The 22,708-nt window shown below is 41.8% G+C and overlaps 1 protein-coding gene across 4 annotated transcripts in view; it reads left to right on the forward strand.

Moving 5' to 3' along the window:
* The first annotated feature begins 14,601 nt into the window (after window positions 1-14,601).
* trpc6a (transient receptor potential cation channel, subfamily C, member 6a) overlaps window positions 14,602-22,708 on the forward strand; it is a 30,656-nt gene continuing 22,549 nt past the window's right edge. Inside the window, exons 1-5 of one of the 4 annotated variants that reach the window (XM_029120701.2) lie at window positions 14,602-14,773; window positions 14,830-15,023; window positions 17,159-17,318; window positions 17,590-17,758; window positions 22,343-22,475. In XM_029120701.2, the coding sequence (XP_028976534.2) occupies window positions 14,899-15,023; window positions 17,159-17,318; window positions 17,590-17,758; window positions 22,343-22,475 (587 nt within the window). In that variant the 5' untranslated portion in view covers window positions 14,602-14,773; window positions 14,830-14,898. Of the gene's footprint in view, window positions 14,774-14,829; window positions 15,024-17,158; window positions 17,319-17,589; window positions 17,759-18,880; window positions 18,889-22,342; window positions 22,476-22,708 lie in introns of those variants that run through there. The other 3 variants (XM_029120700.2, XM_029120702.2, XM_029120703.2) reach the window with 3 other exon arrangements.

The raw sequence follows: 22,708 nt of genomic DNA on the forward strand, positions 1-22,708 counted from the left end.
AGCACAAGAACATGACCAATTGTTGGATTTGCCAACACATACCAACATCTTCACAGTCTCCTATGTTAACCCCTAACCCATTTTAGTAGCAGACTGGCAGGCATATGGTTGGGCGGAGGTGGCAGCACAAATGATGCCGCCAGATAAGGACTGTCATTCCCCGTCAGCCATTCCTGACCGGCAGAATGGGGCTAACATGGATTTGGTCTATATGGTGATAGTAGAATTTAATAACCACCGTCGTCATATGGAGATAAACATATCCAAATTATTCAGGTTAACCTACACTGAGCAAATAGGAAAAGGTGGCTTAATTGTAACGATACAAACGACTCTGGTGCAGACAGACTGTCGCACTAAGGAGGATAGAATCAGAACAGGTAATGGTCCAGGAGCAGAACATCTGTGATGACTTAGGAAGTACTTCTAATTGGCATGAGAGGACTTTGTAAGAGTGATAAATTGAAGGATGCATTCAGTAATATGTGTTTACACTCTCACGTGTCGATGCTGCATATCCCATACTGTCAATATGTCACCTGAAATCATTTCCTTTGACCTATGATTTTAACATAAACGATTTTGTTGTACTATGTTATAATTCGGTATAATGAAAATGTGTGATCTTGGAGTTTATACAAAGGTAATCGTCAAGAAGAATGTAAATGAGGATCCAGACATTTCAGATTTGTTCCGTTCTCTAATCATTAAGGGTAATAATATTTACTGGGTCATGTTGTTAAAGAGTACTGTTTTGTTGCAGTCTACATCCTAATGAGTGAACAGTTTAAGGATTGATACCAAGGTTTGACATGGTATCAAGAGGATGGATTGTTATGGAAATGTTGAACTAAGGTGCGTTTGAGAAATGTCTGTCTTTCCAGTGGCTGATATGTAAATCTGTACTTTGATTGTGACACACGTCTGTATAATATCAGAGGATTATTAGGCATTTGGGCCATGTCCTCCTGCCTAGAAGAAGGATGTATTCTTTGTCGTCCTATACATGTATGAATGAGTTACTAGTTAAAGATACCGAGAGGGGTCTGGTGTTTGAATAGGAGACATCCTTGACCGGCACGGCTGGATTAGAGGGGTACTTGTAAATCTGTATAAATCCCTTTAGTGTCTCTATTGACTATCCAGACATTGTGTCTCCTCAGGAGTTGAGAAGGATAAGGTGGGGGGACAGCCCGCCCTTTGGGTAAACTCTTGTGACAAGACCGATGGCAGCATCTTACCACACCCCTTTTCTATGTAATAAATACGGATTGTTCATGTATGGAGTTAGAGACTCCTCGGATGATTATGTCTGTAAGCATTTGTCGCGTCTCTCATATGTGCATAATAGTTAATAAAACTGTTAGAATGTACCAAGATAACTTTTGTCTCTGTGTTCCTTACTCCAAGTGTCGATACATTGGAATTTCCATCACAGATCACAGGATGTGTGGATGCAACATAAACTTCAAGGTAAGTGTTTTTACTTACTGTATGCTGTGTTTTGTTAATAATATAAAAATTGTCACAAATACACGCACCATAATCGGTTTGCTGTGTTTATACACGTGTGTATTGTAAAGGCCAAAGGCCTATATGTCTCTTAAGCTCACTATGGCTTTTTATTTTTTATTGAACATACTGATATTGTGAAGTATTATTACAAGCTATTTGCTATTTTGTAGCTATCTTTGGTTATATATTATATTATATGTATAATTACAATGTCATTTATTCCTGTGATGTAAAAGCAGAATTTTCTGTATCATTAGACCTACTCCAGTTTTCAATTTCACATGATTCATTAGAAATCATAGTAAAATGTTGATTGTATGCTCAATTATTATTGGTGCTCAGTTAAGAAAGGTTCTTAATTTTGATCAATGTTGATCAACCTTTTATTAATTTATTATTATATTATTATTATATATATATATATATATATATATATTATTATTATATTATTATTATTATTTATTAATTTATACGTCCTTGCTAAAAAATATATATATTTTTTTATATAGGCTACATTACTTAACCAAAATCTTTGAATTGTTGTATATATTGGTTTTCAGAAGAAGAAAATAACAACTCTTTTCAAAATTGATAATGTTTCTTGAGCATCAAATTAATAACATCAGTAGGCTAGCTATTTTAGAATGTTTTCTGAAGGATCATGTGACACTGAACTAATGATGTTAAAAATCAGCTTTGATTACAGGAATAAATTACACTTTACTATATATTCACATGTAAAACTGCAGTATTATTGGAATAATATTTCACAATATTACTGTATTTCTGATAAAATAAATATAGCCTTAGTGAGCATAAGAGAACATAAAACTTTGAGTTACACTTTTTAAAACTTTTCACTGGTAGGCTACTGTGTGTGTATTTATGTTTCTGTGTGTATATATAATTTAATTACTACTATTATTATTATTATGTATGTGGAAACTCATGACTCAATTAAGTCAAAATGATTGAACTTTTCTAATTTAATTATGTACTATCGAAAATTCCATTAACCACAAAAAAATACCTTTAAAAACTTAAAAACACTTAATATTGACAAGTTACAATCTGTCTTCAAAAGATACCACACAAAGTAATAGACTTGAGTGCAAACTTCCATAAAATAGCACACTACTTCTCCTAACAGGAGTAGGAAAACAAGAGTTTATGACATACAAAATGTTCAACAAAAAAAATTAAAAAAATAATAAAAAAAATACAATCAGGAGACACTGAAGTGAAGATAATTGTTTAGTCAACAAATTATGTGATGACAGAACGTCTTTGTCAATTCTACTTTAAAAGTGTACTCGCCTCGAGGATAGTTCAGCTGTTTTCTTGCCCAAAATGCTGAAGTTACATTTAAACTACAAATTGATGGCACATGCGCACAAATCCATTTTGCTCAGAGAGAGTGGCAGAAAAAAAAAAGTGACATAGGCCTAATATCCAAACAACATGACGTTTTTATTAAAACACTACAGGACTACAAAAAACACTGATAAGAAGTTGCATGATGATATTAGCATCTAACATTTTAGAGATTGAATAGACAAAACCGAAATAAAATGCTCATAGACTATAGGCTACTGACTAACTTCACACAAAAATACAGAGCTGTCTATAACTATTTTTGATCTTGTGACCATTGATTTATCTATTTTATTCACTCAGCCTTATTTGTAGCCTATGGGTCTAATAAATATTAACATTCATTTGATTTAATTTCTGATATTTTAAAACCCAACGCAGCACAAACTAAAATATTTATGGCACAAACCAGCACAAACGAAGCACAAACGAACAAGACTATTTTGGGTGAATTTGGAGCATGTGGGGGGGCTGAGTGACCTCAGATTGACCTATAAATATTATTTCAATATCTAAAAAACGGAAGCAGCACAAACAAAACTTTTTACAACACAAACCAGCACAAACGATTGAGCATAGTTTGACGACGTTTTGCATTTGGGGGGGAGGGGGGCAACTTCACGCAGGTGGAACAGAAGGGTTAAAATTAGGAGACCACTGCAAATTGGATGCTTCGGTTCCTCACTCAAAGCTTTACTTTTCAACTTTTATGGAAACGAAAGAAAAAGGTGCAGTGGTCTCTTAATTCTTTAAGAAAAATATGTAGTGGTAATATTATTTTATTACAAAGGAGATGACATACCATTTTAGTTTTTTATTTATAGGTCCCATGACATGCTACTTTTTGTAGGCTTTAATATAGGCCATAGTGGTCCCTAGTACTGTATCTGAAATCTTTTTTCAAAAATTCAGCCTTGCTGCAGAATTATAGCCACTACAATACAGTCACAGAATGAGCTTCCTTCAAACGGCCCGTATTGGTGTCTGTGACTTTAAATTTTAATGAGGATGAAAAAGGCGGGGCAAGGTGGTGGGTGGGCGTGGCCTTTACTATCTTGCGGCAAAGGTAACGTGCATGTTTACCGGTATGTCTGGATCATATTGCAATGGCACGAAGACACATTGAAGCATTTCAGTTTGACACAGAATCCGATCCAGATGGAGAAGCAACGGATGAAGAAGTTGCAACTCAGCGCCTCCAGAAGGATGTTTCCGAATGGTTAGTTAAAAATATTATGTCTATATGATACTTTGTTAGGATGTCTGATTATCATGTAAGTTAAAGCTAAAGCTAATCTGCTTTTGCCTTTTCATGTTTCTCTGATTTGTGATGATTTTAAAGCTGTGTTAGCATCTATATCAGTAAATATTCTAGTTTAGAGAAGAGGGTTTTTTTAAATGTAAAAATTCTCCCTTCATATCATGAAGTCACGTTACACAAGATATATAAAGCCTATATATTTATGTGCGCGCAGGAGTAAATAATTTTGTTGTGTAACATTATGTACATAGTCGTCTGTGAAATGTTTGCCACAGACATGCAAAACTTTGGGAAGCTGTGTCGGCGCTTTTCCGGAGAAAATTAAATCATTCCACTGGTTCTTCTGTGGCATGTACGAAGGAAGTAAAAAAAGGCTTCGTTGCTCATCTCTACATCCTATTACTGAGCAATTATTGTGTTTCCTTCGCTCAAAAGCCATGATGCCCCTCCTCGTCGCGTAGACAAATTGAAGTCGCGCTCACACACATGTGTGCCTCACACCTGGCTCTATTTAAATTCTTTCTCTGGGCGGGCAAAGCAGAAAAAGGGGAGTTACCATGGGAGTTAACAATTTCTCCTTGCGACGTCACAAAGAGACGGGTCCAGATCAGCCTGTTTGATTCTCCGTTTTCTCCAAGTCAGAGAAAGATAGAAAATGCTCAATTTACACCGAATGGAATTTTTAGAAAATTTGGGACCATATATAGGCTAGGTGAACTCATATTAATGTTAAAAAACCTTACAAAATGAAAATTTCATGTCAGGGGACCTTTAAAAAAAGGATTTCTCATAATGTCTAGTAAATAATCTTGTCATTTCATATCTAATTATAGAACATTTGATTTCTTTGACTGTACTGTACATATTTGGTTTCAGTGTTGGTGGTCTTCGTCTAAAGTTACACTACTACTCCCACACTACGTTTGATCGCAAAGATTTGCAAAAACCAAGATCCCTGCGTCACTGGCTTCACGTCACATTAGTAATGACGATGACAATAATTGAAGCCTGCGGTGATGTTGAATTCTACTAAATCAAAATATATTTTCATTGTTTTTTTTAATCAGTTTGGCACTTTTATTCAGAGTAAAAAAAACTGAGGACAACATCCTTAAAGGTAAAGACGGGACTGACTGCTCAAAAACTATTCATGGTCATCATAGGAAAAACAGAAGAATGAGGTTTGTGCACATTAATTTGAAGCAAATCATTGCCAATGATTAAAGTGGGGCAAAAAAGTATTTAGTCACCCACCAATTGTGCAAGTTCTCCCACTCAAAAAGATGAGAGAGGCTTGTAATTTTCACCATAGGTACACTTAAACTATGAGAGACAAAATGAGGAAAAACAATCCAGAAAATCACATTGTAGGATTTTTCATGAATTTATTGGTAAATTATGGTGGAAAATAAGTATTTGGTCAATTACAAAAGTTAATCTTAGTACTTTCTTATATACCCTTTGTTGGTAATGACAGAGGTCAAACGTTTTCGGTAAGTCTTCACAAGGTTTTCACACACTGTTGCTGGTATTTTGGCCCATTCCTCCATGCAGATCTCCTCTAGAGCAGTGATATTTTGGGGCTGTCGCTGGGCAACACGGACTTTCAACTTCCTCCAAAGATTTTCTATGGGGTTGAGATCTGGTGACTGACTAAGCCACTCCAGGACCTCAAAATGCTTCTTACTAAGCCACTCCTTCGTTGCCTGGGCGGTGTGTTTGGGGTCATTGTCATGCTGAAAGACCCAGCCACGTTTCATCTTCAATGCCCTTGCTGATGGAAGGAGGTTTTCACTCAAAATCTCACAATACATGGCCCTATTCATTCTTTCCTTTACACAGATCAGTCATCCTGGTCCCTTTGCAGAAAAACAGCCCCAAAGCATGATGTTTCCACCCCCATGTTTTACAGTATGTATGGTGTTCTTTGGATGCAACTCAGCATCCTTTCTCCTCCAAACATGACAAGTTGAGTTTTTACCAAAAACTTCTATTTTGGTTTAATCTGACCATATGACATTCTCCCAATCCTCTCCTGGATCATCCAAATGCTCTCTAGCAAACCTCAGATGGGCCTGGACATGTACTGGCTTAAGCAGGGGGACACGTCTGGCACTGCAGGATTTGAGTCCCTGGCAGCGTATTGTGTTACTGATGGTAGCCTTTTTTACTTTGGTCCCAGCTCTCTTGCAGGTCATTCTCTAGGTACTCCCGTGTGGTTCTGGGATTTTTGCTCACCGTTCTTGTGATCATTTTGACCCCACGGGGTGAGATCTTGCGTGGAGCCCCGGATCGAGGGAGATTATCAGTGGTCTTGTATGTCTTCCATTTTCTTATAATTGCTCCCACAGTTGATTTCTTCACACCAAGCTGCTTACAATGGCACTGGACCACTGCCTTTGTACAGTGGATGCCCATGACACTATCGATATGATGAAGATTGATTATGATCTGGCTACTACGGACCATATACCCTTTCTCATGGTGTTGGACACAGGCAATGTACCAGTGTTGCTGCCTGTGGATAATGGCATTGATGTAGGGAAAATAAATTGGTCAAAATTGTCTAAGAAAGATCTTAACGCATATTTCAGTCATTCTGATGATTTGTTAGGTAATATTAAGGTCCCAAAGGATGCCTTATTGTGTTGGGATATGAACTGTAAGAATGTACAACATTGTAAGGATTTATGTTTTCTGTATGAGGCTATTGTGTAGTCTCTCAGTATCTCGAGCAGGCCTCTGTTTAAACATAGGACAAAAGTGTGCAATGCTAAGCCAGGTTGGAAAGATCATGTAGAAGAGCTCCATGCAGAGGCCCGAAATGTTTTTTAAAAAATTGTCTGAGTCAGGCAAAAGCAGGCATGGTCCCTTGTTTGAAAATAAGAAATGCACTAATGCTAGGTTTATATATGCACTTCGCTATATTAAAAGAAATGAAAACACTATGAGGTCAGATTCACTGGCATGGAAGCTGAAATAAAAACTATTAATAACTGCAAATCTAATATAGATGGTGTGAGTGGTCCTGATGAAATTGCAGTTATGGCAGAAACAATATTATGAACTGCTAAACTGTGTAAAAAGTAACCTGTTTGTAGTGGGTAATGTAGAGTTTAATGATGATTTTGTCACTTCTGCTGAAGTCCATGAAGCAATATTGAAGTTAAGAGATGATAAGGCCTGTGGAGAAATATAATAGGCAAAATTGTTTAAAAGTGGGGTCCCTGGTTTTTTAATAAGAATCTTGGTGTATTGGTACTCGCATCAGACAATGAGAGTGAGATGGGGGAATGTAACATCTGTTCTCTTTCTAGTGACCAATGGTGTCTGCCAGGGCGGAATTCTGTCTCCTTTTTAATATGTACATGAATGATTTGTCGTTGATTTTAAATGCATGTGGTGCAGGCTGTAGGGTTGGTGACTCACTAATTAATCACCTTATGTATGCAGATTATTTGGTCATCTTTAGCCCATATAGTGCTGATCTCCAACAGCTTTTGAGATTATGCACACAGTATAGTGCTGATTTTGACATCAAATACAATGCCAAAAAGTAAGATCATGATTATCAGGAGTAGAAAAGACAGACAACCTTCCCTGACTTCTGTCTGTCTGGCACTGCACTTAGGGTGTGCAGTGAAATTACATATTTGGGCCATATTATTGTAAATGACCTGTCTGATGATAAGGATATCTATAGGCAGCATCGGAAGTTGTATGCTCTAGCGAATATGCTGTGTCGTAGGTTTAGCATGTGCTCTGTATCTGTGAAGATCTCACTATTCAGAGCGTATTGTACACCCTTGTATACTGCCTCCCTGTGGTGTCGTTATAAACAAGGCAGCATTAGAAAACTCATAGTTGCTTATAATGACAGCATGAGGCTGCTGCTGAGAGCCCCAAGAAGCTCTAGTGTAAGCCATATGTTTGACAGTGTCGGGGTACCTACCCGCTCTGCTGTTTTATGTAACTTGATGTATAGATTTTTGTGTAGGATATCTGAGTCGGAAAATGACTTGATTACTGTTCTGGCTAACCCTGTACGCAGTTCTGTCAGATTTGCTTCCAGACTGTGGAACCATTGGCGAACATGTCTGTGTGTCAGAGACTGAACATTGTGGAAGATTTAGTATTTTTGTATTTAGTATTTTATGTTATACTCTGTGTGTTTTCTTTCTTTTTTCTTTTCTTTTTTTTTGTGTGTGATATGGATCCCCCTGGGTCTGAAATAAAGTTTATATATTACCTATTGCAGATTCAGTCTTCCCAGCCTGGTGCAGGTCTACAATTTTGTTTCTGGTGTCCTTTGACAGCTCTTTGGTCTTGGCCATAGAGGAGTTTGGAGTGTGACTGTTTGAGGTTGTGGACAGGTGTCTTTTATACTGATAACAAGTTCAAACAGGTGCCATTAATACAGGTAACGAGTGGAGGACAGAGGAGCCTCTTAAAGAAGAAGTTACAGGTCTGTGAGAGCCAGAAATCTTGCTTGTTTGTAGGTGACCAAATATTTATTTTACAGAGGAACTTACCAATAAATTCTTTAAAAAATCCTACAATGTGATTTTCTGGAATTGTTTTTCAAATTCTTTCTCTCATAGATGAAGTGTACCTATGATGACAATTAGATGCCACTCTCATCTTTTTAAGTGGGAGAACTTGCACAATTGGTGGCTGACTAAAAACTTTTTTGCCTCACTGTATGTGAGGCAAAACCACACTGTTCCTCCTGAATCCGAGGTTCTACTATCGGCCGTATTCTCCTCTCCAGAACCCTGGCATAGACTTTCCCGGGGAGGCTTAGAAAGTGTGATCCCACCATAGTTGGAACACACCCTCCGGACCCCCTTCTTAAAAAGAGGGACCACCACCCCGGTCTGCCATCCCAGAGGCACAGGCGTGTCAACCAAGACAGCCCCACAACATCCAGAGACTTGAGGTACTCAGGGCGGATCTCATCCACCCCCGGTGCCTTGTTACCGAGGAGTTTCTTGACCACCTCTGTGACTTCAGCCTGGGTGATGGACGAGTCCACCTCTGAGCCCTCATCCTCTGCTTCCTCAATGGAAGACGTGACGGCGGGATTGAGGAGATCCTCAAAGTACTCCTTCCACTGCCTGACGACATCCCCAGTTGAGGTCAACAGCTGCCCACCTCTACTGTAAACAGTGTTGGTAGGGCACTGTTTCCCTCTCCTGAGGCGCCGGACGGTTTGCCAGAATCTCTTCGAGGCCAGCCAATAGTCCTTCTTCATGGCCTCACAGAACTCCTCCCAGGCCCAAGTTTTTGCCTCCACAACCACCCGGGCTGCTGTCCGCTTGGCCTGTTGGTACCCATCAGCTGCCTCAGGAGTCCCACAAGCCAACCAGGCCGTATAGGACTCCTTCTTCAGCTTGACGGCATCCCTTACTTCCGGTGTCCACCACCGGGTTCGGGGATTGCCGCCTCGACAGGCACCGGAGACCTTATGGCCACAGCTCCGAGTGGCTGCTTCGGCAATGGTGGTGGAGAGCATGGTCCACTCAGACTCAATATCTCCAACCTCCCTCGGGATCCAGTCGAAGCTCTGCCGGAGGTGGGAGTTAAAGATCTCTCTGACAGGACACTCGGCCAGACATTCCCAGCAGACCCTTACAGTACGCTTGGGCCTGCCGAGTCGGTCCAGCTTCCTCCCCCGCCATCGGATCCAACTCACCACCAGGTGGTGATCAGTTGACATCTCCGCCCCTCTCTTCACCAGAGTGTCCAAGACATACGGCCACAAGTCAGATGAAACGACAACAAAGTCGATCATCGACCTGCGGCCTAGGGTGTCCTGGTGCCACGTGTACTGATGGACACCCTTATGCTTGAACATGGTGTTCGTTATGGACATACTGTGACTAGCACAGAAGTCCAATAACTGAACACCGCTCGGGTTCAGATCAGGGGGGCCGTTCCTCCCAATCACGCCCCTCCAGGTGTCACTATCAATGGCCACGTGGGCGTTGAAGTCCCCCAGTAGAACGATAGAGTCCCCAGTCGGAGCACTTTCCAGCACCCCTCCCAGAGACTCCAAGAAGGTCGGGTACTCTGCACTGCCGTTCGGCCCGTAGGCACAAACAACAGTGAGAGACCTATCCCCGACCCGTAGGCGCAGGGAAACGACCCTCTCGTTCACCGGGGTAAACTCCAGCACATGGCGCAGAGCTGGGGAGCTATAAGCAAACCCACACCAGCCTGCTGCCTCTCACCATGGGCAACTCCAAAGTGGTGAAGAGTCCATCCTCTCTCAAGGAGTGTGGTTCCAGAGCCCAAGCTGTGCGTAGAGGTGATCCCGACTACCTCTAGTCGGAACCTCTCAACCTCACGCACAATCTCAGGCTCCTTCCCCGCCAGCGAGGTGACATTCCACGTCCCTAGAGCTAGTTTCCGTGTCCAGGGATCGGGTTGTCGAGGCCCCCGCCTTCGACTGCCGCCCGATCCTCTCCTCACCGGCCCCTTATGGTCCCTCCTGTGTGTGGTGAGCCCACAGGAAGGCGGCCCCATGTCGCTCCTTCGGGCTGAGCCCGGCCGGGACCCATGGGGAAAGGCCCGGCCACCAGGCGCTCGCATACAAGCCCCAACCCCGGGCTTGGCTCCAGGGTGGGGCCCCGGGTGCGCCATACCGGGCGACGTCACAGAACTCATGATGTTTTTCGTCATTAAGGGGGTTTTGAACCGCTCTTAGTCTGACCCATCCCCTAGGACCTGTTTGCCTTGGGAGACCCTACCAGGGGCATATAGCCCCAGACAACATAGCTCTTAGGGTCACTGGGGTACTCAAACCCCTCCACCACGTTAAGGTGGCAGTTCATGGAGGGGTTAATAATTTTTATGGACAGAATTTCTAGGCGCAGCCAGGGGCCAGAGGGTGTCAGGTTTGGGGACCACACGATTTCGTCTCTGCTTTTTGCGGATGATGTTGTCGTGTTGGCCCCTTCAAGCCAGGACCATCAGCATACACTGGGACGGTTTTCAGCCGAGTGTGAAACGGGGGGGATGAGAATCAGTACCTCCAAATCCGAGGCCATGGTCCTCAGTCGGAAAAGGGTGGCTTGCCCACTTCAGGTTGGTGGAGAGTACCTGCCTCAAGTGGAGGAGTTTAAGTATCTAGGGTTCTTGTTCACGAGTGAGGGAAGGATGGAACGGGAGATTGACAGACGGATCGGTGCAGCTTCTGCTGTAATGCAGTCGATGTATCGGTCTGTCGTGGTGAAGAAAGAGCTGAGCCGGTCAATCTACGTTCCTACTCTCACCTATGGTCATGAGCTTTGGGTCATGACTGAAAGGACAAGATCCCGGATACAGGCTGCCAAAATGAGCTTTCTTCGCAGGGTGGCTGGGCGATCCCTTAGAGATAGGGTGAGAAGCTCGGTCACCCGGGAGGAGCTCAGTGTAGAGCCGCTACTCCTCCACATCGAGAGGGGTCAGCTGAGGTGGCTTGGGCATCTGTTTCGGATGCCTCCGGAACGCCTTCCTGGGAAGGTGTTCCGGTCCCCTCCCACCGGGAGGAGACCCCGGGGAAGACCTAGGACACGCTGGAGGGACTATGTCTCCCGGCTGGCCTGGGAACGCCTCGGTTTCCCCCCGGAAGAGCTGGAGGAAGTGTCTGGGGAGAGGGAAGTCTGGGCAGACATATGAGGGATGTAGACACAGTAATTCACTGGCACAGACAGAGGAGGGATGTAGACACAATGAACATTTCTTGATCTGTTCAACTATGGATATTTTATATTATTTTTGTTTTATATTAATGTAATGAAAACACCTTTTTACAGCAATTTTTTTTTTACATTTCATTTGTATACACTTCAAATAGAACTATGTGTGACCATGTTAATGAATGGTCTCTGTGTGTGTGTTATTGTGTGAATATTTATAACACCATCAATAACTCCTGTCACACAGCACTGAGAGGACCCAGCGCCAGTGGGAAGAGACTGTCAACACCCGGACACTAGGTTTATACACTGAACAGGCACAATCAACACACTGTTTTGGTTGTCTTTTCTGGAACTCTTCTTGTCAATGTATCTCTTGTGGAACCCAGGATGATTATATACTGATATGGCAGGAGGAAAACCTGGAGCCTCATACAGAGATGATGGAGATCCTATCCTCATACAGAGATGATGGAGATCCTCATACAGAGATGATGGAGATCCTATCCTCATACAGAGATGATGGAGATCCTCATACAGAGATGAGGATACAGAGATTAGGGAGATCCTATCCTCATACAGAGATAATGGAGATCCTATCCTCATTCAGAGATGATGGAGATCCTATCCTCATACAGAGATGATGGAGATCCTATCCTCATACAGAGATGAGGGAGATCCTCATACAGAGATGAGGGACATCCTATCCTCATACAGAGATGAGGGAGATCCTATTCTCATACAGAGATGATGGAGATCCTCATACAGAGATGAGGATACAGAGATGAGGGAGATCCTATCCTCATACAGAGATGATGGAGATCCTATCCTCATACAGAGATGATGGAGATCCTCATACAGAGATGAGGATACAGAGATGAGGGAGATCCTATCCTCATACAGAGATAATGGAGATCCTATCCTCATACAGAGATGCTGGAGATCCTATCCTCATACAGAGATGATGGAGATCCTCATACAGAGATGAGGATACAGAGATGAGGGAGATCCTATCCTCATACAGAGATAATGGAGATCCTATCCTCATACAGAGATGATGGAGATCCTATCCTCATTCAGAGATGATGGAGATCCTCATACAGAGATGATGGAGATCCTATCCTCATACAGAGATGATGGAGATCCTATCCTCATACAGAGATGATGGAGATCCTATCCTCATACAGAGATGAGGGAGATCCTATCCTCATACAGAGATGATGGAGATCCTGTCCTCATACAGAGATGATGGAGATCCTATCCTCATACAGAGATGAGGGAGATCCTTTCTCAAGACACTGTAAAAATGAAGCTGGTTGTTTCAGGAGAAGTTCATTAGACAAGGCTTGAGATGTTCTGTGTAATATAAATATAAATAAGGGTCTAGATTGTATAAAGTTTTTAGGTGTAGATGCAATACAGATAAGGTTTATTAGAAGACTTTTTAGGATCATATTTATCAATGTCTATTTAGACCTTTAAAAAAAGGACAGTTTTGGGAGTACAACCTTGCTGCCGGATGTGCTGTTATGTGTGTGCATGTTTGTCTAAGTGTCTATGCATGTGTGTTTGTGTTGGTGTCAATATGTGTGTGTTTGTGTGTCTATGCGTTTGTGTTTGTGAAAGGCATGAGAATGGAAGTATACGTGAGGAGAAACTGTCTTCCCATGACCTTCTCTGGTTTACCTTGACCCTCAACTAGCCCTAAGTCAAAAACACACACATACACCCAGTATCTGTACTGTACTAAAGAAAAATGAAGACTTTAAACTATTTGTGTTTGGAATGAGGGTCTGTTGTGTGTGTGTGTGTCTGTGTGTGTGTGTGTGTGTGTCTGTGTGTGCAGCAGTTTTCCCATAATGGATAGACATCAGTGGGGCGGGATACAGGAAGTCCAGTCTCCTGGGAACACAGACCCTGAGGAATCACATCTGCTGTTCATCACGCACGCACACACACATACACACGCACACACACACATACACATGCATACACACACTGTACCACAGACACCAGACACATGTACACACACACACACTGTACCACAAATACCACACGCACACACACACACAGCAGGTTGAACAGTTTACATTTCTTGCCACAGGAATAGTTGACATTCAGACTCTAGAACGCATCAACACAAGTCTATGGTCACACTGGTCTGTATTCTCAGCAAGGCAACTGTTAAAACACATTTTGGACTCAGTCTGCTTTTCTGTCTGAAAGCCCTCCAGATAAATGACTTGCCCACTCTTACTGTTTGGTTGTGTTAATATTCCTTGGTAAATACTGAAGTTAAACAATAACAGGGTTCTACAACTCTGGGCTATGTGTCATAGGATCAGACAGTTATTACCACAGGCTGGCAACTAGGACGAAGACTGGGGGTGGGGGGCAGGGGGCGAGAGAGAGTGGGGCAGAGGGGAGAGAGAGTGGGGCAGAGGGGAGAGAGAGTGGGGCAGAGGGGAGAGAGAGTGAGGCAGAGGGGAGAGAGAGTGGGGCAGAGGGGAGAGAGAGTGGGGCAGAGGTGGAGAAAGAGTGAGGCAGAGGGGAGAAAGAGTGAGGCAGAGGGGAGAGAGAGTGGGGCAGAGGGGAGAGAGAGTGGGGCAGAGGGGAGAGAGAGTGGGGCAGAGGGGAGAGAGAGTGGGGCAGAGGGGAGAGAGAGTGAGGCAGAGGGGAGAGAGAGTGGGGCAGAGGTGGAGAGAGAGTGAGGCAGAGTGGAGAGAGAGTGGGGCAGAGGGGAGAGAGAGTGAAGCAGAGGGGAGAGAGAGTGGGGCAGAGGGGAGAGAGAGATGAAGACGAGGTGAAAGAATGACTGTTGACAGAAGGCGAGACTGAGGGGCGACTCAGAGAGACTTCTGTTTCGTAAGCGGGATCGGTGAGTGTCAGATGTCAGATTTGTAGAGCAGGACAGGATAGTGAGTGTTCAGTTAGTTATCAGGTTGTCTGTAATAGAGTAACTTTGTCAGCCAGTTCTCTGAGGTCTGTAGTTATCAGGTTGTCTGTAATAGAGTAACTTTGTCAGCCAGTTCTCTGAGGTCTGTAGTTATCAACAGTGGTCAGAACATGAACCAGTGCCGGTCCGAACAGAATCATGTCATGGAGCGTCGGGTGAGGAGTCATGACAACCTGCTCATCAACGCTGACCTCGGAGATGACAGCAGTTATGGTTGTCATAGTTACAACCCCTGGTGAGTGACATGACTCTGATTAAACTTAAAACTATATATTAACTTGTCTCATAAGGCTGACTGATATTGCATCTATTCAGCACAATGTAATCTTCTCATTCATATGTCATAGCTTTACAAAGTGCATGGATCTGTGCTGTTCTTAATCAAAGAAACTTAGTTACATAACGAGAGCCGCAGTTGTGTATTATTGGGGCATTTACAAACCTCCTATGTCCATCAGGCCTGACTGTCTGTCTACTGGATACGCAGGTTTTTTCGATCTTCCCCACATCAAAAGCAAAGAGCACATTTTGCAGAGAATTGAATGACGGATAGTGTCCTAAAGCAGTTGTTAAAGTTGTTAGTAGCAGCTCTGTGTTAAGGCCTGGGAATGCTTAAGCGTTTTCTTTGCTGAATTCATTTTGAATGTGTCAAAATAATGTGTTTGAGTTCATACTTCCTCAAATTGGATTCATTCGAGAAAATAAAAAGAGGGGGAGAAATGGCAATATATCTAGGGGACAATAGAGGACGTTGAGCTGAGATGCGATCTGCCAACCCAATCCCAAAGTAGAAAAGCTGGAAGTAGCCAAAAAAACAAGGAAAAACACAAAAAAACTAATATTAAAGCCAAAATTGAATAATAATATTTAATTAGTCAAACACACTTATTGACCAATCAGTACCTGAATACATATATTGTCATGTAATTATTTTACATGTACATTCTTTTTTATAGTGATGCATGTCACTGGTGCTTAGGCTGTTATGTAGGCTGTTATGTAGGCTGTTATGCAGGCTGTTATGTAGGTGTTGGAAATGATGTTCCCCCCTAAAAAAGAGTGTCTAGTAAAATCCAGGTCAGTGTCTGTTGAGCTGGGAAAGCTGGACAGAAAAAAAGCATCTGATGGATGGTAAAGTTTCCTCATTCTAGTTGTGTGTAGATGTTCTGTTGTTCAGTACAATCGATGCATGTGTTCATCCGACGGCTTGAGAATAGAAACTGTCTGTAGAAGTACATTTAAAATGAAACATAAGTTATTACAGAAAATAAGGGAATTGTTTTACTCCCTATTGAGGCATGAAAAGGCCATAACACCAAAATAGCATTATCAATAATTCTTTTCTTTTACAGGATTATTTCTAAATATGTATTGATATGAAATGTTGGCCGATATGTTAACCAACGTGACGTATTGATGTGTATGGAGATATGTTAACCAAGATGTGTATGGAGATATGTTAACCAAGATGTGTATGGAGATATGTTAACCAACGTGACATATTGATGTTTATGGAGTTATGCTAACCAACATGACATATTGATGTTTATGGAGTTATGCTAATCAATGTAACATATTGATGTTTATGGAGTTATGCTAACCAACGTGATGCACTGATGTTTATGGAGTTATGCTAACCAACGTGACGTATTGATGTTTATGGAGTTATGCTAACCAACGTGACGTATTGATGTTCATGGAGTTATGCTAATCAATGTGACATATTGATGTTTATGGAGTTATGCTAACCAACGTGACGTATTGATGTTTATGGAGTTATGCTAACCAACGTGACGTATTGATGTTCATGGAGTTATGCTAACCAACGTGACATATTGATGTTTATGGAGTTATGCTAACCAATGTGACATATTGAGGTTTATGGAGTTATGCTAACCAACGTGACGTATTGATGTTTATGGAGTTATGCTAACCAACGTGATGTATTGATGTTTATGGAGTTATGCTAACCAACGTGACGTATTGATGTTTATGGAGTTATGCTAACCAACGTGACGTACTGATGTTTATGGAGTTATGCTAACCAATGTGACATATTGATGTTTATGGAGTTATGCTAACCAATGTGACATATTGAGGTTTATGGAGTAATGCTAAACAACGTGACGTATTGATGTTTATGGAGTTATGCTAACCAACGTGACGTATTGATGTTTATGGAGTTATGCTAACCAACGTGACATATTGATGTTTATGGAGTTATGCTAACCAACGTGATGTACTGATGTTTATGGAGTTATGCTAACCAATGTGACATATTGATGTTTATGGAGTTATGCTAACCAACGTGACGTATTGATGTTTATGGAGTTATGCTAACCAACGTGACGTATTTGATTCCATCATCAGTCACAGCAGCACAGAACGACAGCTTCTGGCACGTCAGGCGGTAGCTAAGCGACGTCAGGCGCTACGATGCCCTTCCTACATGTTCTCGACTCCACCTATCAGCCTGACAGATGCAGAGCAACGCTTTCTGGAGGCGGCCGAATACGGCAACATCCCTGAGGTTAGTTACCATGACGCCATTAGAGCTTTGTCAGTTACCATGGTCCCTTCTTAAGTGCTTTATAACACTAGCCAAGACCCCTTTATATGGTCTTATATCACTTACTATGACCCCTTAATAAGGGCTTATAACACTAACCATGGCCCCTTCATGAGAGCCTATAACACTAACCATGACCTCTTGAAAGGACTTCAAATATTCACATTCAACACTGAACATACAGAGAATGTTCAAACCACCATATTAAAACAATCTTTCTTTCCATCCTGAGGTACGCCGAATGCTCCTTCAAATGCCCAATCTGAATGTGAATGCAGTGGACTACATGGGCCAGAATGCATTGCAGCTGGCTGTAGCCAATGAGCATCTAGAGGTGACAGAGCTGCTGCTGGGGAGGGCGGAGCTAGCCAGAGTCGGAGACGCCCTGCTATTGGCCATCAGTAAGGAAGACAGATAGACAGATAGTGTGAGAAACAGAAAGACAGATCCACAGAGAATTTTAAATCCAATCAAACATAAACTCCTGTATCTGTTAGGCTAATTACCACCACACCAAGATATGATCTGTTGACATGAGAAAAGGGCAACCAGTGGAACATAAACCTTAAAAACCTCACCAGTATTCCTCTATTTATTTTCCATTGTTAGTCTTACTATTAACTGTAAACTTGGAAAGTGAGTTTCCGGAAGTAAAATATACATTTTTTTAGAGGTATTGAATATTAAGGATTCCTATATCACTGTGCAATGTTGACGTTCATTTCTTTGTCAAGATAATGAAACAATTTGTATGTCCATGTAGTGGCAATTGATTGTAAATGTTTAAACTTCTGTTTTTAGAAATGTGTGTTTTTCCTTCAGTTTTGTTTTTCTAAGAGCCCAAAAGCCTTAGGGGTACTGCTATTAATTATATTCAGCTCTAACCAAAGTGGTAGCTAATTCAACTATTTTTGTCCAGTGGATTTGTGGATGGCCAGCTACAAGCAGCCACTAGACCAGTTGTTAACATTACTCTAAGTATAACATTACTCTACATTTAGCTAGGTACCTAGCAATTTACCTTATCAGTCTTCATGACAAGCATGTTTATGAACACTGATTGCTTCTAGTGGAATGTTTACCAACTCCATCCATCCATCCATCATCTTCCGCTTATCCGGGGCCGGGTCGCGGGGGCAGCAGTCTAAGCAGAGATGCCCAGACTTCCCTCTCCCCAGACACTTCCTCCAGCTCTTCCGGGGGGACACCGAGGCGTTCCCAGGCCAGCCGGGAGACATAGTCCCTCCAGCGTGTCCTAGGTCTTCCCCGGGGTCTCCTCCCGGTGGGACGGGACCGTAACACCTTCCCAGGAAGGCGTTCCGGAGGCATCCGAAACAGATGCCCAAGCCACCTCAGCTGACCCCTCTCGATGTGTAGGAGCAGCGGCTCTACTCTGAGCTCCTCCCGGGTGACCGAGCTTCTCACCCTATCTCTAAGGGATCGCCCGGCCACCCTGCGGAGAAAGCTCATTTCGGCCGCCTGTATCCGGGATCTTGTCCTTTCGGTCATGACCCAAAGCTCATGACCATAGGTGAGAGTAGGAACATAGATTGACCGGTAAATCGAGAGCTTCGCCTTGCGGCTCAGCTCTTTCTTCACCACGACAGACCGATACATCGACCGCATTACTGCAGAAGCTGCACCGATCCGTCTGTCAACTAAGATTGCAAAATATGGGCACTTCCACTTTCCATGTCTATTTGCATATTTTTACTACACTGTATGTAGCTTTACTACTACACTGTACCAAGTGTAGTAGTATCTTAGTACAGCTTAACTACTACCCTGAACATAGCTTAATTACTACCCTGTTCATAATGTTGCTTAATTACTATCCTGAACATAGCTTAATTACTACTCTGTTCATACTGTTGCTTAATTACTACCCTGTACATAGCTTAATTACTACCCTGTTCATACTGTTGCTTAATTACTATTCTGAACATAGCTTAATTACTACCCTGTTCATACTGTTGCTTAATTACAACCCTGTACATAGCTTAATTACTACCCCGTTCATACTGTTGCTTAATTACTATTCTGAACATAGCTTAATTACTACCCTGTTCATACTGTTGCATAATAATTCCCCTGAACATAGCTTAATTAGTAGCCCATAGTTAGTTAGTTGGCAGCCTTTATTGTCCACGAGGGGCAATTTGTTGCACAGCTAGCAGTACATTCGACTATCAACACAAATAACACAGTTAACTCCCCAAACACCACACAACAATTCACACACAAAAAACATCAACATAGAATTACTTTCTTTAATTCAGAAGGCCGATAACAGCAAATCTGTTGGTCCTGTATCTTAGTAGGTTTTTATCTGCGAACAGATGGAAGTAATCTGAACTCGCTGAACAAGGGGTGACTAGGGTCAGTATGACTGACTGGGCTTTCTTTGTAACTCTGACTTCAAACAGTTGTGAGAGGTCATTTAGATTTATGCCTGCAATTTTACAACACAATCTAAAATTTCCTTCCAACCTATTTCTATTTTCCATGGACAATGATCCAAACCAGCAAGTAAAAGAAAGGGTTAAAACAGACTCAATAAAACAAGAATAAAACCTTATTTGGTTCAAAGGTTAACTTATTATCAATAGGTTTTCCCAAGTACTGCTGAGCAATCTCAACATTCTGGTCATAAAAAATATCAGGATTAATCAAGGGGAATTTCCTTTTGACACATTGATGTCCAAATGTCTGTACAGAGCTTAACTACTACCCTGTGTACAGCTCCGAGGACACTGCACCTTTTTCATACTGCAAATTGAACGCTTATGTTCCTCAAAACTTTCCTTTTCAACTTTTTTGGAAAACTAGCTGAACTACTTCCCTGTACATTTCCTAGCTACAACACCCTTCTTTGGCTATGTACACGATGTTTTCCCATGTGAAACATTTTCATTTAAATTAGAGAAAGATGCAGACAGAGAGTGAATAATAGTCTGTGTAGCCTATTCATTCTTCAAGGTTTTATTTAATTTTACTCATTAACGCCACTTAACCAGCTGTGTATGTATGTCTGTGTGCACCTGCTATGTGTATGCTAAAATCAATTAATATTTCCTTTTGACACATTTATGTCCAAATGTATGTAGCTTAACTAGCTTAACTACTACCCTGTATATATTATAGCTACTAACCTTTACATACTGTAGCTTAATGACTACCCAGTATATATAGGTACTGGTCATAAAATTAGAATATCATCAAAAAGTTGATTTATTTCAGTAATTCCATTCAAAAAGTGATACTTATATAATATATATATTCATTCCACACAGACTGATATATTTTAAGTGTTTATTTCTTTAGTTTTGATGATTATAACTGACAACTAATGAAAACCCCAAATTCAGTATCTCAGAAAATTAGAATATTGTGAAAAGGTTCAATATCAAAGACACCTGGTGCCACACTCTAATCAGCTAATTAACCCAAAACCCCTGCAAAGGCCTTTAAATAGTCTCTCAGTCTAGTTCTGTAGGCAACACAATCATGGGGAAGACTGTTGACTTGACAGCTGTCCAAAAGACGACCATTGACACTTTGCACAAGGAGGGCAAGACACAAAAGGTCATAGCTAAAGAGGCTGGCTGTTCACAGAGCTGTGTCCAAGCACATTAATAGAGGAGAAATGTGGTAGAAAAAAGTGTACAAGCAATAGGGATAACCGCACCCTGGAAAGGAGTGTAAAACAAAACCCATTAAAAAATGTGGGGGAGATTCCCTAAGAGTGGACTGCAGCTGGAGTCAGTGCTTCAAGAACCACCACACACAGACATATGCAAGACATGGGTTTCAGCTGTCGCATTCCTTGTGTCAAGCCACTCTTGAACAAGACACAGCATCAAAAGCGTCTCGCCTGGGCTAAAGACAAAAAGGACTGGACTGCTGCTGAGTTATGTTCTCTGATGAAAGTACATTTTGCATTTCCTTTGGAAATCAAGGTCCCAAAGTCTGGAGGAAGAGAGGAGAGGCACAGAATCCACGTTGCTTGAAGTCCAGTGTAAAGTTTCCACAGTCCGTGATGGTTTGGGGTGCCATGTCATCTGCTGGTGTTGGTCCACTGTGTTTTCTGAGGTCCAAGGTCAACGCAGCCATCTACCAGGAAGTTTTAGAGCACCTCATGCTTCCTGCTGCTGACCAACTTTATGGAGATGCAGAATTCATTTTCCAACAGGACTTGGCACCACCACACAGTGCCAAAGCTACCAGTACCTGGTTTAAGGACCATGGTATCCCTGTTCTTAATTGGTCAGCAAACTCGCCTGACATTAACTCTATAGAAAATCTATGGGGTATTGTGAAGAGGAAGATGCGATACGCCAGACCCAAGCTGAAGGCCACTATCAGAGCAACCTGGGCTCTCATAACACCTGAGAAGTGCCACAGACTGATCGACTCCATGCCACGCCACATTGCTGCAGTAATCCAGGCAAAAGGAGCCCCAACTAAGTATTGAGTGCTGTACATGCTCATACTTTTCATGTTCATACTTTTCAGTTGACCAACATTTCTAAAAATCCTTTTTTTGTATTGGTCTTAAGTAATATTCTAATTTTCAGATATATTGAATTTGGGATTTTCATTAGTTGTCAGTTATAATCATCACAATTAAAATAAATAAACATTTGAAATATATCAGTCTGTGTGTAATGAATGAATATAATATACAAGTTTCACGTTTGAATGATGATTTTCAAATTTTATGACCAGCACCTGTATTATAACTACTATCCTGTACATACTGTAGCTTAATGACTACCCTGTACACAGCTTAACTAGCATAACTGGCATTTACTATCCTATAAAAAATATTTCATTTAAATTAGAGAAAGATGCAGACAGAGAGTGTATAAGAGTCTGTGTAGCCAATTCATTCTTCAAGGTTTTATTTAATTTTACTCATTAACGCCACTTAACCAGCTGTGTATGTATGTCTGTGTGCACCTGCTATGTGTGTGTGTTCCCAGGTAAAGGTTATGTGCGCATAACGGAGGCTTTGCTGGGCCACCGGTCATTCAGTGATGCTCGACGCCTGACAGCTAGCCCCGCCCAGGTGGACATGTTGGACGATTTCTACGCTTATGATGAGGACGGAACAAGGTGTGTTTACATACCGGATGGACACTTATAGTCACCCCAAAAATGGTGACCACACGTAATAAGCTACATTATCAACAACACAGGTAATACACCACATGAACAACAACACCAGTTAATGAGCTACATTATCAACAACACAGGTAATATACCACATGATTAACAACACTGATTAAGAAGCTGCATTATAAAACAACAGAGGTAATAAGCTACATTATCAACAACACAGGTAATAC

This window comes from Esox lucius, chromosome 7, assembly GCF_011004845.1.
Source record: "Esox lucius isolate fEsoLuc1 chromosome 7, fEsoLuc1.pri, whole genome shotgun sequence".
Classification (NCBI taxonomy): Eukaryota; Metazoa; Chordata; class Actinopteri; order Esociformes; family Esocidae; genus Esox; species Esox lucius.